We start from the raw sequence: 18,403 nt of genomic DNA on the forward strand, positions 1-18,403 counted from the left end.
TCTTGTCACAGACTCTGAGGGTCTCATCACAGACTCTGAGGGTCTCATCACAGTCTCTGAGGGTATTATCACAGACTCTGAGGGTCTCGTCACAGACTCTGAGGGTCTCGTCACAGACTCTGAGGGTCTCGTCACAGACTCTGAGGACCACATCACAGACTCTGAGGACCACATCACAGACTCTGAGGACCGCATCACAGACTCTGAGGGTCTCATCACAGACTCTGAGGGTCTCATCACAGACTCTGAGGACCACATCACAGACTCTGAGGACCTCATCACAGACTCTGATAGTCTTATCACAGACTATGAGGACCGCATCACAGACTCTGAGGGTCTCATCACAGACTCTGAGGGTCTCATCACAGACTCTGAGGGCCTCATCACAGACTCTGAGAGTCTCATCACAGACTCTGAGGGTCTCATCACAGACTCTGAGGGCCTCATCACATACTCTGAGGGCCTTATCACAGACTCTGAGGACCTCATCACAGACTCTGAGGACCACATCACAGACTCTGAGGACCACATCACAGACTCTGAGGGCCTCATCACAGACTCTGAGGGCCTCATCACAGACTCTGAAGACCTCATCACAGACTCTGAGGGCCTCATCACAGACTCTGAGGGCTTCATCACAGACTCTGAGGGCCTCAGCACAGACTCTAAGGGCCTCATCACAGACTCTGAGGGTCTCATCACAGACTCTGAGGGTCTCATCACAGACTCTGAGGGTCTAATCAGAGACTCTGAGGACCACATCACAGACTCTGAGGACCACATCACAGACTCTGAGGGTCTCATCACAGACTCTGAGGACCACATCACAGACTCTGAGGGTCTCATCACAGACTCTGAGGGTCTTATCACAGACTCTGAGGGTCTAATCACAGACTCTGAGGACCGCATCACAGACTCTGAGGGTCTCATCACAGACTCTGAGGACCACATTACAGACTCTGAGGGCCACATCACAGACTCTGAGGATCTCATCACAGACTCTGAGGACCACATCACGGACTCTGAGGGTCTCATCACAGACTCTGAGGACCACATCACAGACTCTGAGGGTCTCATCACAGACTCTGAGGGTCTCATCACAGACTCTGTGGACCACATAACAGACTCTGAGGACCGCATCACAGACTCTGAGGGTCTCATCACAGACTCTGAGGGTCTCATCACAGACTCTAAAGGGTCTCATCACAGACTCTGAGGGTCTCATCACAGACTCTGAGGGTCTCATCACAGACTCTGAGGACCACATCACAGACTCTGAGGGTCTCATCACAGACTCTGAGGGTCTCATCACAGACTCTGAGGACCACATCACAGACTCTGAGGGTCTCATCACAGACTCTGAGGACCACATCACAGACTCTGAGGGTATTATCACAGACTCTGAGGGCCTCATCACAGACTCTGAGGGTCTCATCACAGACTCTGAGGGTCTCATCACAGACTCTGAGGACCACATAACAGACTCTGAGGGTCTTATCACAGACTCTGAGGGTCTAATCAGAGACTCTGAAGGGCCACATCACAGACTCTGAGGGTCTCATCACAGACTCTGAGGGTCTTATCATAGACTCTGAGGGTCTAATCAGAGACTCTGAGGGCCACATCACAGACTCTGAGGGTCTTATCACAGACTCTGAGGGTCTCGTCACAGACGCTGAGGGTCTCCTCACAGACTCTGAGGGTATTATCACAGACTCTCAGGGTCTCTTCACAGACTCTGAGGGTCTCGTCACAGACTCTGAGGACCTCATCACAGCCTCTGAGGGTCTTGTCACAGACTCTGAGGGTCTCATCACAGACTCTGAGGGGTCTCATCAAAGACTCTGAGGACCACATCACAGACTCTGAGGATCACATCACAGACTCTGTGGACCTCATCACAGACTCTGAGGGTCTCATCACAGACTCTGAGGGTCTAATCACAGACTCTGAGGGCCTCATCACAGACTCTGAGGACATCATCACAGACTCTGAGGACCACATCACAGACTCTGAGGACCTCATCACAGACTCTGATGGTCTTATCACAGACTCTGAGGACCACATCACAGACTCTGAGGGTCTCATCACAGACTCTGAGGACCACATCACAGACTCTGAGGACCTCATCACAGACCCTGAGGACCACATCACAGACTCTGAGGGTCTCATCACAGACCCTGAGGGTCTCATCACAGACTCTGAGGGTCTCATCACAGACTCTGAGGGTCTCGTCAAAGACTCTGAGGGTCTCGTCACAGACTCTGAGGGTCTCGTCACAGACTCTGAGGACCACATCACAGACTCTGAGGACCACATCACAGACTCTGAGGACCGCATCACAGACTCTGAGGGTCTCATCACAGACTCTGAGGGTCTCATCACAGACTCTGAGGACCACATCACAGACTCTGAGGACCTCATCACAGACTCTGATAGTCTTATCACAGACTATGAGGACCGCATCACAGACTCTGAGGGCCTCATCACAGACTCTGAAGACCTCATCACAGACTCTGAGGGCCTCATCACAGACTCTGAGGGCTTCATCACAGACTCTGAGGGCCTCAGCACAGACTCTGAGGACCACATCACAGACTCTGAGGGTCTCATCACAGACTCTGAGGGTCTCGTCACAGACGCTGAGGGTCTAATCACAGACTCTTAGGGCCTCGTCACGGACTCTGAGGGTCTCGTCACAGACGCTGAGGGTCTAGTCACAGACTCTGAGGGTCTCATCACAGACTCTGAGGGTCTCATCACAGACTCTGAGGGTCTCATCACAGACTCTGAGGAACTCATCACAGACTCTGAGGGTCTCATCACAGACTCTGAGGGTCTCGTCACAGACTCTGAGGGGTCTCGTCACAGACTCTGAGGACCACATCACAGACTCTGAGGACCACATCACAGACTCTGAGGACCACATCACAGACTCTGTGGACCACATAACAGACTCTGAGGGTCTCATCACAGACTCTGAGGGTCTCATCACAGACTCTGAGGGCCTCATCACAGACTCTGAGGACCACATCACAGACTCTGAGGGTCTCATTAAAGACTCTGAGGGCCTCATCACAGACTCTGAGGGTCTCATCACAGACTCTGAGGACCACATCACAGACTCTGAGGGTCTCATCACAGACTCTGAGGGTCTCATCACAGACCCTGAGGGTCTCATCACAGACTCTGAGGACCACATCACAGACTCTGAGAGTCTCATCACAGACTCTGAGGGCCTCATCACAGACTCTGAGGACCACATCACAGACTCTGAGGACCTCATCACAGACGCTGATGGTCTTATCACAGACTCTGAGGACCGCATCACAGACTCTGAGGGTCTCATCACAGACTCTGAGGACCACATCACAGACACTGAGGACCTCATCACAGACTCTGAGGACCACATCACAGACTCTGAGGGTCTCATCACAGCCTCTGAGGGTCTCATCACAGACTCTGAGGACCACATCACAGACTCTGTGGACCACATAACAGACTCTGAGGGTCTCATCACAGACTCTGAGGGTCTCATCACTGACTCTGAGGGTCTCATCACAGTCTCTGAGGGTATTATCACAGACTCTGAGGGTCTCGTCACAGACTCTGAGGGTCTCGTCACAGACTCTGAGGGTCTCATCACAGACTCTGAGGGCCTCGTCACAGACTCTGAGGACCACATCACAGACTATGAGGACCGCATCACAGACTCTGAGGGTCTCATCACAGACTCTGAGGACCACATCACAGACTCTGAGGGCCTCATCGCAGACTCTGAGGACCTCATTACAGACTCTGAGGGTCTCATCACAGACTCTGAGGGTCTCATCACTGACTCTGAGAGTCTCATCACAGACTCTGAGGGTCTCATCACAGACTCTGAGGGCCTCATCACATACTCTGAGGGCCTTATCACAGACTCTGAGGACCTCATCACAGACTCTGAGGACCACATCACAGACTCTGAGGGCCTCATCACAGACTCTGAGGGCCTCATCACAGACTCTGAAGACCTCATCACAGACTCTGAGGGCCTCATCACAGACTCTGAGGGCTTCATCACAGACTCTGAGGGCCTCAGCACAGACTCTGAGGACCACATCACAGACTCTGAGGGTCTCATCACAGACTCTGAGGGTCTCGTCACAGACGCTGAGGGTCTAATCACAGACTCTTAGGGCCTCGTCACGGACTCTGAGGGTCTCGTCACAGACGCTGAGGGTCTAGTCACAGACTCTGAGGGTCTCATCACAGACTCTGAGGGTATTATCACAGACTCTGAGGGTCTCGTCACAGACTCTGAGGGTCTCTTCACAGACTCCGAGGGTCTCGTCACAGACTCTGAGGGTCTCGTCACAGACTCTGAGGGGTCTCGTCACAGACTCTGAGGACCACATCACAGACTCTGAGGACCACATCACAGACTCTGAGGACCACATCACAGACTCTGTGGACCACATAACAGACTCTGAGGGTCTCATTAAAGACTCTGAGGGTCTCATCACAGACTCTGAGGGCCTCATCACAGACTCTGAGGACCACATCACAGACTCTGAGGGTCTCATTAAAGACTCTGAGGGCCACATCACAGACTCTGAGGGTCTCATCACAGACTCTGAGGACCACATCACAGACTCTGAGGGTCTCATCACAGACTCTGAGGGTCTCATCACAGACCCTGAGGGTCTCATCACAGACTCTGAGGACCACATCACAGACTCTGAGAGTCTCATCACAGACTCTGAGGGCCTCATCACAGACTCTGAGGACCACATCACAGACTCTGAGGACCTCATCACAGACTCTGATGGTCTTATCACAGACTCTGAGGACCGCATCACAGACTCTGAGGGTCTCATCACAGACTCTGAGGACCACATCACAGACACTGAGGACCTCATCACAGACTCTGAGGACCACATCACAGACTCTGAGGGTCTCATCACAGACTCTGAGGGTCTCATCACAGACTCTGAGGACCGCATCACAGACTCTGAGGGTCTCATCACAGACTCTGAGGGTCTCATCACAGCCTCTGAGGGTCTCATCACAGACTCTGAGGATCTCATCACAGACTCTGAGGACCACATCACAGACTCTGAGGACCGCATCACAGACTCTGAGGGTCTCATCACAGACTCTGAGGGTCTAATCACAGACTCTGAGGGACTGTACTGTAAGAAAACGTACTTTGGTAAAATGCCTTGTCTCATATCCATATTTGTTAAAATAAATGCCAATAATGTGAAATAATCTTACCGCTCTAACATGGTTGATCATGTCTATTCAGCATTCTTGCACCCTTTGAACATCTTGGATCAGTTCTTTAAATGCTATAAATAAATAAATAAATACTATACATGCAACAGACTTGTGAATACTAAACAAGAGCTTGTAGTTATACTCCTGTTGTCATATTTAATGTTGTATTCCTGTACACTGAGAGATTCCTCGTTGTGTGAGCAGACTTGGCTAATAAAGTTGATTCTGTTTCTTTGACCACTCTGCTTAAACGCTGACAACAAGCTGCCACAGCTCCTTAAGAGTTTCAGTAACTAAACACAGTGCATCACCGTCTTCATCAGCGCTGATCTTCTGAGGTTAGAGGAGGAGGATGAAGATGAACCTCCCCACACGCTGAGAGGATGTACACGCCATCACCATGGTGACAGCACCCACAGAGCCTGGCTCTAAAGACCAGAAACAGGACCATGTCCCTGAAACCTTCTCACCCATAACTGACTAGCAGACACAACGCCGTCAGAGCCACTCTGAGACAGGGGCTGATGGGAAACGTGGTCCTAATGTGGAGAGGAGAGGGGTTTACTGGCCTGAAGGAGGAAGGACTAATAATCTGACAGTGATGGCTTCAATGATACACAGAGCGGCTCTAAAATAGAAACCTGAGTGAGCAGGAGCGTGTGGGAACCAGTGATCCCAGCATGCAGCTCCTTATTGGGACAAAAGGAAAGACGCTGCTGCATATTTTGGAAACTCACTCTCTGAGGTCGGAGTCGCCTTCTTCGACTTCTTGTCAGCCGGAGAGTTTTCTGTGGGGTCTGCAGGAGGGCGAGCGAGGCAGGGAGAGAGAGAGAGAGAGAGAGAGAGAATGATGAAGTGGTCCTTATTCTCATGATCAGTGAAACAGTATGTCAGGATTCACAGTGAAAACAGATTGGGACAGTCTCAGAGAAAGGCTAAAGGAAGAAACCAACGTGTTTGTGTTTGATTTGTGAAGATGATCTGTGTGTAAACCTCCTGACTCTGATACACTGGTGTGTATGCTGACTGTAGCGGGGCGATGCTAACGTCCTGATAATAAAAACCCTCTCTGTTTATGGAGCTCTGGATGAGAAATCTGCTGTCCTGATCCCCAGAGGATGAACGCTCTGATACTGTTTCATTTACACGCTCGTTTCCAGGAATCGGAGCGGAGATGTTTGATAACACCAGTCTCCGTTTGTTCTAATGGCAGGAAACCAGATGGAGACTGAGGCATCCTGGGAAAGGGTGGAGGGGTGGGCTACCAGAAGAGTTTGGAAACTTTCATAGATCTACACTTATCTGCCATTTTATTAGGTACACCTGCTCAGCTGTTTATGACACAGATATCTAATCAGCCAATCAGCACAGACGTGTTTAAACATGGAGACATGGTGGAGAGGATGGCCTGAAGTCCAGTCTCAGCATCAGATCGGGCTAAGGTGGTGTCTAAACCCCAGATGGTTTAGGCCAAGGGTGTCAAACTCAAGGCCCAGGGGCCAAATCCGGCCCGTGGAACAGTTAAATCTGGCCCTCAAGATGGTCTGATATTTCTGTTCTAACTGGCCCATCAGTCTGAAGTCTGCAGATTTACTCAAGTATAAAAATGTGAACTTATCCTTATGATCAAAGATATCATTAAGTCATAAAATCTGAAATAGTTAGGAGTAAAAATATTTAGAGAAGAAGTCAGGAATGTGGGAAAAGAAATCAATTTGTGTTTTAATTTCACATTTTCAATTTAGCATCTCACAATCAGGACTCAAACTTAGGATTTTGACTTTTAATTTTGCACTTTGAGCATTTCAAGTCATAATTTTGACTTCTGATTTAATATTTTGAACATTTAGATCCATGATTTTAATTTTTAAGTCATATTTTGACCTTTTTAACCAATCTCATATTTTCAACTTCAAACTTTAACCTCATAATTCCATAGTTTGACCTTTTAGACACTCAATTCAAAACTTTGAATCATATTTTGACTTTTAAATTCATGATTTTGACTTTCTTTCTAATATTTCTGCCTTTTAAAAACATTATTTTCAATTTCAATTTAATGTTTTGGACAAAATGTACTTTTCTCAAATTGTGAGCCTTTAAACTTATTTTTATTTATTTAATTTTTTCATTTCAAAATAATTTATCATCAGTGCCTCAGTTTTTTTCATATTTTATTACTGGTGAAACGAGGTTAACAGTTTATGGTTAAACAGGGGGCCCTGTTAGGCCCCCAGGTTAATCCTGAATCCAGAATCCGGCCCCTGCTGTGGCTGAGTTTGACACCCCTGGTTTAGGCCCATCATGGTGGGAGGAGATTCAAGGCTGGTCACATGATTATTTGTCCTGGTAATCCTCCAATTAGTGTAATTTTACTCTTCCAGTTGGAGACCAGGCTACTTCGTAATGCCAGGCTGTGCAGTTAACTAACACAAGGCCAGCTTTTCTCCTTACAGACACTTTTAAAGGAACTAATATCAACATTTTGATCTTGTTAACAAGTTACTGCCAGATTATTTTCTTTTCTTTGAACAGGGTATATGCAGGAATCTTGAAGTTAATTTTAATACCTTTTTAAGACTTTTTCAAGACCTTCTCTGTATTTTTTTAATACCTCACCACCACTTCAAGCTGTAACCATTTACATCAGTGATATTTTTAACTTAACAGTTTTAGTTTGTGATAAAGACTATAGACCACTATGATACAACAAAATTCAAAGAGGCTGGGATAGTAAATCTCTGTGCTTCTGAATTTCCACCCGCCCGCCCACTCTGGCGCTCTCAGAGACAATTTACAAACGCACCCACAATAGCCTAGTTTTTTATGTACCTGTTCATCTTTGTTTTCTAATAAAAATGAATAAATTCACACACTTTTACAATGTTTTTCGGACTCAAACTCTTGGAAAGCTAATTCAGAAAAAATACTTTCAAAATTTAAGACTTTATAAAGTCGTGATAAGACTTTTTAATACTTTTTAAGGGTCTTAATTTTCCCAAAATTGATTTATCACCTTTTAATACTTTTCAAGACCCCGCGGACACCCTGTTGAAGTTCAGGTGTTTTTGAGCCTTGACTGCAGCCAGCCACAATAAGGACTGAGAAACTCTGACACATTTTTCTGTGGCTGGTGTGCTGTCCATCACTAGGTCTGATGCCAACATGCTGTGTTTTGATTGGTGGAAAAGTTGTGCAGGAAACTGGTCTTTGGGGTTGATTCTCATGCATGAGTATTGCACTCTCAGGATGCTTTCACAATAGGCCCGACTGTTTCAAACTAGGGCGTGAAAGAAGTCCATCCTGCCACCACTGATGATTTAAAATCACTTCTTAAGATGTCAGCAACGTCGCTCTTTGCATCTGCACATCTACTACAGCTCAGAGGATTAACTGGGCTCGCGCTACGCAGATGCAGTGGTTTTTAAGAGATAGGAGATGTCTGTTGCCTTTGCAGACAAAAAAAAAGGAATGGTACAGAAATCGAAAAATATGAACTAAAAGGGACGTGAACCCGGGTCCGCTGAGTGGCAGCCACCTGAGCTAATGGATTAGCTGAAAAACATGTTTAATCCATAGTTAGACTTCATGACTCAGTCACACTGATGCAGGTAGTTCGCTGCTTTCGTTCTTAAATTTTCCAGACATGAGATGAACATCTGGCGCTGTCACTCAAAAACTCGTTAGCCAATAGGGATACACCCCAGAAAAGCCTGCCCACCTGTGATATTTTTGTCAGAACTGAAAGCAAAAACTGAAGAAAGGCAAACAAAGGATCAGACAGCAGTCTGATCACTGAGAGAAACCAGGAACTGTAGACAAAGATGTTCAACATTTAAGGACTAAGAGTTTGTACTCTTGATGTGAACTTCTGTGGTTTTTGTGTTTTTATTTGGACTATGTTTTTGTACTGAATACTTTTTGGTTGAATACATCCATATGTTCATCCATAATATTGGACTGTTTGTTGACCTGATTCTGATGATTTCCTCCTTATACTGAGAAAAAATGTGAACTGCAGCGCCGGGGCTCAAGTGTACCCAGATCTGGGACTAGGCTGGGTGGGAAAGCCACCTCAAAGACCCTGGTGTGGAAAGCTGATGCCAAGAATGGCAGCTCTAACCAAGAATAGCTGGCCTGTGTTAATCATGATGTTGATGGCTGACGGGGCGACTGTGGACCAGTAGGTAGAGTGGTTTCACAGTCGGCAGGTTGTGGGTTCAATTTAAAAGCTTAAAATAGGAAAAACATATTCAACACCATATAAAAAGGTCTCTGCTGAGAACTGCTGCCTTAAACAATTACATAGCCATGATTTAGGACAGTGCTTCCCAACCATTTTTCGTTGGAGCCCCCCCTATATGTACCCAAGAAAAGCAGCGCCCCCCAGGACCTAAGAGAGAAGAACTACTGTCAAAAATCAACAGATTTTAACCTGTGCAGGCTTTTCTTATCTAAAGACCTTTGTATAAAATACTTAATACCTGCTTTATCATGGTTTTAGTCAATATTTGCAAATTTAATTTTAGCAGCCTCAGAGCAGACAAAGCCTTGCACCCCTTAAGATCTTTGGCCCCCCCCCAGGGGTCCTGGACCCCAGGTTAGTAACAGGGGATTTAGGACTTGTTTATATCCTGAAATGACTCTGGGGTATAAAAGAATGAGTTAGTTTGAGCTGAAACTAGAGGGGACTAAAGTGTTCTTCCTGACTTTAGGCTCTGACAGCAGGAGCTGTAGTCTGTCATTTTGTTTATTTTATAACGTTATGATGCAAGTATTTCTGCTGAAATGTCCTACACAGTATATTTGATCTCACTGGCAGTTGGGTTTGGGCTCTCAATAACTATAATACTGTAGTGTTTTTGAATTTAGGCTCTTAAATCCCTGTTGACCCAGTCTTTCCCATAGACCTCTATTCGTTTTGATGGGATGTTTTCAGCCAGAGTGGGACAGGACAAGCACTGTTTGGGCCAGGTACCCCACCTGATCAATAATCACAGCTCTAATTAGAGCCTCCTCCATCAGGGATCACAGATATGAACATGTTTGATATTTGTGATTTTAGGGCGGGCTGCCTCTGACAGAATCACAGCGGTAGCCAATGAGAGTGAGCAGACTGTCACCGCCCGGGTGTAACGTACTTTTACAACAGACATGGGGGGAAGTAGTGGAGTAGTACCCTCTGAGTTTCTGGATCCGGTGTCTGTGGAATCGTCACTACAGACAGCAGGGGTGTGGTTTCACCGTCTGGATAAATCATCTACTATCTGTGTTCAGGGACTGTAATGTTAGACCAGTTAGACTGTGACGACGTCTGTGGTTGACCATGATTTTAGATACATAAAATCTGGAAACTATCTACCAGGGAGAGATGAACTAACAGCATTTACTCATGTCACTGTGACTGAGGAGCTCTGAGTGTAGTTTTACCTTGGCTAGCCCACACAGACTCTCAGAGAGGTTTAGAGAGAAAGATGAAAATCAATGAGACCAGTTATAAAGAAAGACGGACAGTAAAGAAGAACGTGTAGAGTTCTTACCGTCGACTAGAACCGTACAGGAACATTCAGCCGTCCCTGCCGAGGTTTCTGCTCTGCATTTATACTTTCCTTCATCCTCAGGGAGAGCTTTGTCTATGGTCAGAGAGCACAGGCCGCCTGCAACACAACGGCAGCACAGGTTAGAACGGGTTACCACGACGACGGGTTACCATGACGACAGGTTACTATTACAGTAAGCTAATACAACCACACAATGACAGATTACCACATAACAACAGGTTACCATGACAACAGGTTAGCACAACAACAGGTTAATAAAACAACAGATTAATACAAAGACAAAGACAGGTTACCATGACAACAGGTTTAAATAGTGACACAAGATCAAGGTCAGCAGGATGACAGATAACCCTGACTAGAGGTTACCATGAAGACAGGTTAGCACAATGACAACAGGTTTACACAACCACGCTCACACATCAACATAAACTTGATGATAACACAGAGTCCTCCAGCGTGGTCCCAGGCACCACAGGGGAGCCTCCTGAGGTCATTACTGATAATAATAATAATGATTAAATGATCTGCAGCTTTACAGCACTGACACTGAAAGCTTTTCTTCAACTTAATGTGACCTTCACAGTCATGAGTTCTTTAACAGCTGCCAGTCCTTCAACCTCCTCTGCCACCTCTCCATGTCTCTCAGCAGAAGGCTACAGTAGCTTTACCTGTTAGTACGGCCCACATCACAACAGCAGATAACCGTCACATCCATACTGGAGGTAGTAGTGGGTACTGGAGTAGTTCTCCAGCACTGGTATCCAGTCAGGACTATCTCCCTTTAGCTGATCTGTGCCAGTCTACAGGTCTATACCATAGTTTGGTTGCTGGTTTGTTTTCAGCTCTGTGACGGTGTTTTTACTGCTAATCTGGAGGGTTTAAACTGTTTATTTATCTAGAGAAGGAGGAACATGTTCCCAGCACATAAAGGAACATCTAATCCTCCAGTTTATCAGAGAAATTATAAATAACACAGGCAGACATGCATGGTTTCTACTGGACACAGAGAGAGGATACCAGCCTACATATCTGATTATTAACAGTTATGTAACAATGCAAGCCACAGTGGAGTTTACATTACACAGGTTTTTAAATACATTTTTAAGGGAACAGTTTAAAAGTCTGACTGGAAACTGCATATTTAAAAAACCAACTTGAACTATCAGAACAGGGCTGTATTTGCAGTAATCCAATGATCAATACTCATCCTGATACAGGGATGAGGATCTGATATATTGGGATCTACTGCCATTCTATGACCATGGCTATACATTGTATTTTTTTACATATAGTTTAAAAGTAATGCATAAATATAAACTGGAGTGTAACTAACGCAGGGCACGACCCCTGCATCGCTTCACCAGGATGTCACCGCAGCTACATCAAACCCCAGCTAAAGCCGAGCAATCACTGTGCGGATTTCATCCAATTCAGCTACGATTTATGAGCCGCACAACTCCCATGGACTTTCAGTCAGATCGGGCGTCATTTGTTGTGCTGTGTACAGTGCAGGGGGATACGACGGCTGACCACGGCTCGCCAACAGCCCGACCAGCAGCTCCTGTCTAGTTGGATGGATTTCTGACATGTTGATGACACTCCGACAGTGAGAGCAGAAACTGGAGCAGAATAAACAACCTTGGGGTATTTTTCCATTGTAAACTGTCAGACAACGTCCTAAATTGTCTGATTGTGTGTGTGTGTGTGTGTGTGTGTGGGGGGGGGGGGGGTAGAGAGAGAGGATATGACTGGAAACACTTCACCTTCAGTGTGTCAGACTTTTTTTTAAAAGAGGAAACTCTGTGGATTTCTGTCACAGTCCGCCCTGACTTCACTCGTACAGTGTGAGCGCTCAGGTCGCACACAACCATCAGACTGTATGGCGAGAGCTCATAAATCGTGCTTGATGGTCGCGCGTTGTAAGCGATTCAGAGGCACAGTATGAATTGACATTCTGCCACGACCATCATAGAACCAGCTTGAAACATCGCAGTGTATACCCGGCTTTAGTCAGTAAAAAAACAATTATCCCAAAATACAGAGCTGAACCCTTCCTGAGTGAGACTGATGTGGCAGGTCCTTGGTTTTAGAAAATTCTCTCCACATAGTGTTGATTAGAAACATAAAAACATAAACCACCTGTGGGAAAAGTTCTCCGTTGCTGTGAGTCCGCTGATCCAGGGACAGACTGACAGTGAAAAAGGAAAGGTGTGTGTGATTTCTAGGGACAGTGGACCAGTGAATGTTTGAATTTAATGTACTGTTTATGAAATACCACGCAGTATCAGACAAATTTTTGTTTTCCCCATAAATGCCCAAATGTGATGATTTCTGGCACATTGAATGCCTCTATTCTAACCACATGCCGTACAGTGGAATCATGACTCCAAACAGTTTAACTGTTAAAAAGCAGAGTTAGGCTTTTGGACAGGGACGACCTGTTAAACAAAGGTGAGCTGTGAGGATCTTAACTGGAAACGTGGCAGCACAAATGTTCCTGTTTTAGAACAGCTGATTTGATCACAGGGAGTCAGATAAAACCAGAGAGGGTCTGGGGTCCTCCTCCAGAAAACTCAGAATATCAGACACTGAATCCTCTGAACTATGGAGGACGACGACTAAAATCAGATCAGGTTGGCGAGAAAATAAAGGCCAGATAAGGACATGTCTGAGTCAATGTGCCTTCTAAAATCTCAGACCTCTCACTGGTAAAATCTGACTTCTGACACTTTTATGGCCTTAAAATTTCAGATGAAATATTTAAGACTACTGAAGACTTTAAAAACATCTAAAAAGTGGCCTTTGGCTTAAACAGCAGGGTGATTTATAGAATTCAGTATCACACAAAGTCTTATGCCATTAAATATTTAGCCTACACACTGACACAAACCCCACCTGCAGAGGTGGGTGCCACTTTAAACCCCTCCCCCTCGATAGGCCATAACTGCGGTATTATGCTACTGTAGTATAGCTCAGTGTTCCCCAGACTCTTTTCTGGGATGATCCACTTCTGACTAAGTACAAGCCTTCGTGACCAACAACTCTGTTTTCCATATGTAGTTTCTTATCAGGTCGGCCTTCAGGGCTGTCCTCAGCTGACGCTGGTGCTAGGTTTGATCATTCTGGACTCAATCTGATCTGTCCTAGCGCTTTCTGTTTGACAACCCTAAAGAAGCCACTTCCCCTCCATCACCTAAGCTTTCTTCATACAGTCCCCCTCGACATCCAGTGGCTAACTGGTCTGAAACAACGCCTTTCTGTTTGACTAGCCAAGCGTCCATGACTGTGACTTCAGCTCTTTGCCATCCACTGGCTGTAAAGTTTACTGAAGGCAGAAATACTGAAGCAAAGACATTCTGAAAACTCATTTCGCAACCCCCCAAAAAAAAAAATCTCCTGCAAAACAGCTGCATGGATGTTTAAGCCGTTACTTGGTTTAAAGCGAACTTTTCTTTGTGGCGTTTAAATAAAAAACAGGCTGCAGGGCTCGACAGTGCGAGCGCTTCACTCGCATTTGCACCTAAAAATAGGTGTAAAATATATTTAGGGGTTTATGTGTGCATAAAAAAAGCAGCCGAAGGAGAGATCCATGGAGGAGAGACACCTGGTTTGGTGTCTGTGTAGCCATAGCAACATGTCGTCCCCTGTGCTGATTTATTCACCTCATGTTAAGAACGACATGTTGGACAGCTCACCGCCTTGCTGGCTGCTCATAACGCCCCAATGCAAGAGCAGAAACCCCAAGACAGCGTAATTCTGTGTTTTTCCATTGTTTATGTGGAAAAAAGACCGGCGGAAGGAGCTGGATTTCTCTGTTTCATCTTCTTCTACGCTGGCTTTTCTTCTACGCTGGCTTTTCTTCTACGCCGGCTTTTCTTCAATGCTGGCTTTTCTTCTACACCGGCTTTTCTTCTATGCCGGCTTTTCTTCTACGCCGGCTTTTCTTCAATGCTGGCTTTTCTTCTACACCGGCTTTTCTTCAATGCTGGCTTTTCTTCTACGCCGGCTTTTCTTCAATGCTGGCTTTTCTTCTACGCCGGCTTTTCTTCTACGCCGGCTTTTCTTCTACGCCGGCTTTTCTTCTACACCAGCTTTTCTTCAATGCTGGCTTTTCTTCAATGCTGGCTTTTCTTCAATGCTGGCTTTTCTTCAATGCTGGCTTTTCTTCTATGCTGGCTTTTCTTCTACGCCGGCTTTTCTTCTACGCCGGCTTTTCTTCTACACCAGCTTTTCTTCAATGCTGGCTTTTCTTCAATGCTGGCTTTTCTTCAATGCTGGCTTTTCTTCTACACCGGCTTTTCTTCAATGCTGGCTTTTCTTCTACACCGGCTTTTCTTCAATGCTGGCTTTTCTTCAATGCTGGCTTTTCTTCTACGCCGGCTTTTCTTCTACGCTGGCTTTTCTTCAATGCCGGCTTTTCTTCTACGCCGGCTTTTCTTCAGTGCTGGCTTTTCTTCAATGCTGGCTTTTCTTCTACGCCGGCTTTTCTTCAATGCTGGCTTTTCTTCAATGCTGGCTTTTCTTCTACGCCGGCTTTTCTTCTACGCCGGCTTTTCTTCAATGCTGGCTTTTCTTCTACACCGGCTTTTCTTCAATGCCGGCTTTTCTTCTACGCCGGCTTTTCTTCTACGCCGGCTTTTCTTCTACGCCGGCTTTTCTTCTACACCGGCTTTTCTTCTACACCAGCTTTTCTTCAATGCTGGCTTTTCTTCAATGCTGGCTTTTCTTCTACACCGGCTTTTCTTCAATGCTGGCTTTTCTTCTACGCCGGCTTTTCTTCAATGCTGGCTTTTCTTCTACACCGGCTTTTCTTCAATGCTGGCTTTTCTTCAATGCTGGCTTTTCTTCTACGCTGGCTTTTCTTCTACGCCGGCTTTTCTTCAATGCTGGCTTTTCTTCAATGCTGGCTTTTCTTCTACGCTGGCTTTTCTTCTACGCTGGCTTTTCTTCAATGCCGGCTTTTCTTCTACGCCGGCTTTTCTTCAGTGCTGGCTTTTCTTCAGTGCTGGCTTTTCTTCAATGCTGGCTTTTCTTCTACGCTGGCTTTTCTTCAATGCTGGCTTTTCTTCTACGCCGGCTTTTCTTCTACGCCGGCTTTTCTTCAATGCTGGCTTTTCTTCTACACCGGCTTTTCTTCAATGCTGGCTTTTCTTCTACGCCGGCTTTTCTTCTACGCCGGCTTTTCTTCTACGCCGGCTTTTCTTCTACACCGGCTTTTCTTCTACACCAGCTTTTCTTCAATGCTGGCTTTTCTTCAATGCTGGCTTTTCTTCTACGCCGGCTTTTCTTCTACGCCGGCTTTTCTTCTACACCGGCTTTTCTTCTACGCCGGCTTTTCTTCTACGCCGGCTTTTCTTCTACACCGGCTTTTCTTCAATGCTGGCTTTTCTTCTACGCCGGCTTTTCTTCTACGCCGGCTTTTCTTCTACGCCGGCTTTTCTTCTACACCAGCTTTTCTTCAATGCTGGCTTTTCTTCAATGCTGGCTTTTCTTCAATGCTGGCTTTTCTTCTACGCCGGCTTTTCTTCTACGCCGGCTTTTCTTCTACGCCGGCTTTTCTTCTATGCTGGCTTTTCTTCAATGCTGGCTTTTCTTCAATGCTGGCTTTTCTTCTACGCCGGCTTTTCTTCTACGCCGGCTTTTCTTCTACGCCGGCTTTTCTTCAGTGCTGGCTTTTCTTCAATGCTGGCTTTTCTTCTACGCTGGCTTTTCTTCTACGCCGGCTTTTCTTCAATGCTGGCTTTTCTTCAACGCTGGCTTTTCTTCAATGCTGGCTTTTCTTCAATGCTGGCTTTTCTTCAATGCTGGCTTTTCTTCAGTGCTGGCTTTTCTTCAATGCTGGCTTTTCTTCTACGCTGGCTTTTCTTCTACGCCGGCTTTTCTTCAATGCTGGCTTTTCTTCTACGCCGGCTTTTCTTCAATGCTGGCTTTTCTTCTACGCCGGCTTTTCTTCTACGCCGGCTTTTCTTCTACGCTGGCTTTTCTTCTACACCGGCTTTTCTTCAATGCCGGCTTTTCTTCAATGCTGGCTTTTCTTCTACGCCGGCTTTTCTTCTATGCCGGCTTTTCTTCAATGCTGGCTTTTCTTCTACGCCGGCTTTTCTTCTACGCCGGCTTTTCTTCAATGCTGGCTTTTCTTCAATGCTGGCTTTTCTTCTACGCCGGCTTTTCTTCAATGCTGGCTTTTCTTCTACGCCGGCTTTTCTTCTACGCCGGCTTTTCTTCAATGCTGGCTTTTCTTCAATGCTGGCTTTTCTTCTACGCCGGCTTTTCTTCTACGCCGGCTTTTCTTCTACGCCGGCTTTTCTTCTACGCTGGCTTTTCTTCAATGCTGGCTTTTCTTCTACGCTGGCTTTTCTTCTACGCCGGCTTTTCTTCTACGCCGGCTTTTCTTCTACGCCGGCTTTTCTTCTACGCTGGCTTTTCTTCAGTGCTGGCTTTTCTTCAATGCTGGCTTTTCTTCTACGCTGGCTTTTCTTCTACGCCGGCTTTTCTTCAATGCTTGCTTTTCTTCAATGCTGGCTTTTCTTCTACGCTGGCTTTTCTTCTACGCCGGCTTTTCTTCAATGCTGGCTTTTCTTCTACGCCGGCTTTTCTTCTACGCCGGCTTATCTTCTACGCCGGCTTTTATTCTACGCCAGCTTTTCTTCTTGCTCGCCGGTTGTCACGACAGCGCCCCTAGCAGGCAGAGGTTGTAGAAGTTCAGACGGTTTGCTCCGTTTGGCTAAGAGCAGTGTGAATGCACACCAAACCAAAGGAAAGAGCAACAATGCTGCACTTTCCATTCTAAAACAGACCGAGTCCCCTGGACTATACAAAACAGGGCTGGGCAATTAATCGCAAATTAGATTAAATTGCAATATGGCCTGCTGCAATTTTCAAATTGTAGAGGGTGCAATATTTCTTTCACCTGAAATTTGTGTCTAAATACCAGTTTAGAACTTTTTTTGCAGCAGAGATGTTATGCATAACCATGCAATCCTTCTAGTGCCATATTTTTAGAATAATCTACAAAAAAATCAAATTTTCTTCATTTCTGTATTTTTTCTTATCAAATATGAGAATTATATAAAAAATATTATTGCCTGTAATACAACAGTTCATATCAAATTGGCAAAATGATTTAAAAAAAATCATCACATAAACCACAGACCACATCCATCACAACAGCATGGCTTCACAGGAGAAGAGTCCGGGTCCTGAACTGGTCTGCCTGCAGTCCAGACCTTTCACCAACAGAAAACATTTTGGGCATCAGAAAAGAAAAAAATCCAGTGAAGAAGACCCAGGACTGTTGAGCAGCTAGAATCCTACATCAGACAGAATGGGACAACATTCCTCTCCCATAAGCTGATCTCCTCATGTCCCAGACGTTTACAGACTGTTGTAAAAGAAGAGGGGGCAAACATGGCCCTGTCCCTACTCTCTCGAGATGTGTTGCTGCCATCAGATTAAAACGAGCTCATATTATCTATGAACTGTTAAAATGTCTCAGTTTAACTCAGATCTGTTTCTGATCTATGTGAATCAAATCTGGGTTTAAGAGATTTAACAGTCACTGACTTCTGCTTTTATTT

The 18,403-nt window shown here is 45.8% G+C and overlaps 1 protein-coding gene across 1 annotated transcript in view; it reads right to left on the minus strand.

The window, feature by feature from the left end:
* The window catches only part of mylka (myosin, light chain kinase a), a 157,720-nt gene that overhangs the window by 62,123 nt on the left and 77,194 nt on the right, over positions 1-18,403 (minus strand). Inside the window, exons 18-19 of the mRNA XM_041807351.1 lie at positions 10,806-10,922; positions 6,003-6,062 (exon numbers count right to left, since the gene is read on the minus strand). Coding sequence (XP_041663285.1) covers positions 6,003-6,062; positions 10,806-10,922 — 177 coding nt within the window. The remainder of the gene's footprint in view (positions 1-6,002; positions 6,063-10,805; positions 10,923-18,403) is intronic.

This window comes from Cheilinus undulatus, linkage group 15, assembly GCF_018320785.1.
Source record: "Cheilinus undulatus linkage group 15, ASM1832078v1, whole genome shotgun sequence".
Classification (NCBI taxonomy): domain Eukaryota; kingdom Metazoa; phylum Chordata; class Actinopteri; order Labriformes; family Labridae; genus Cheilinus; species Cheilinus undulatus.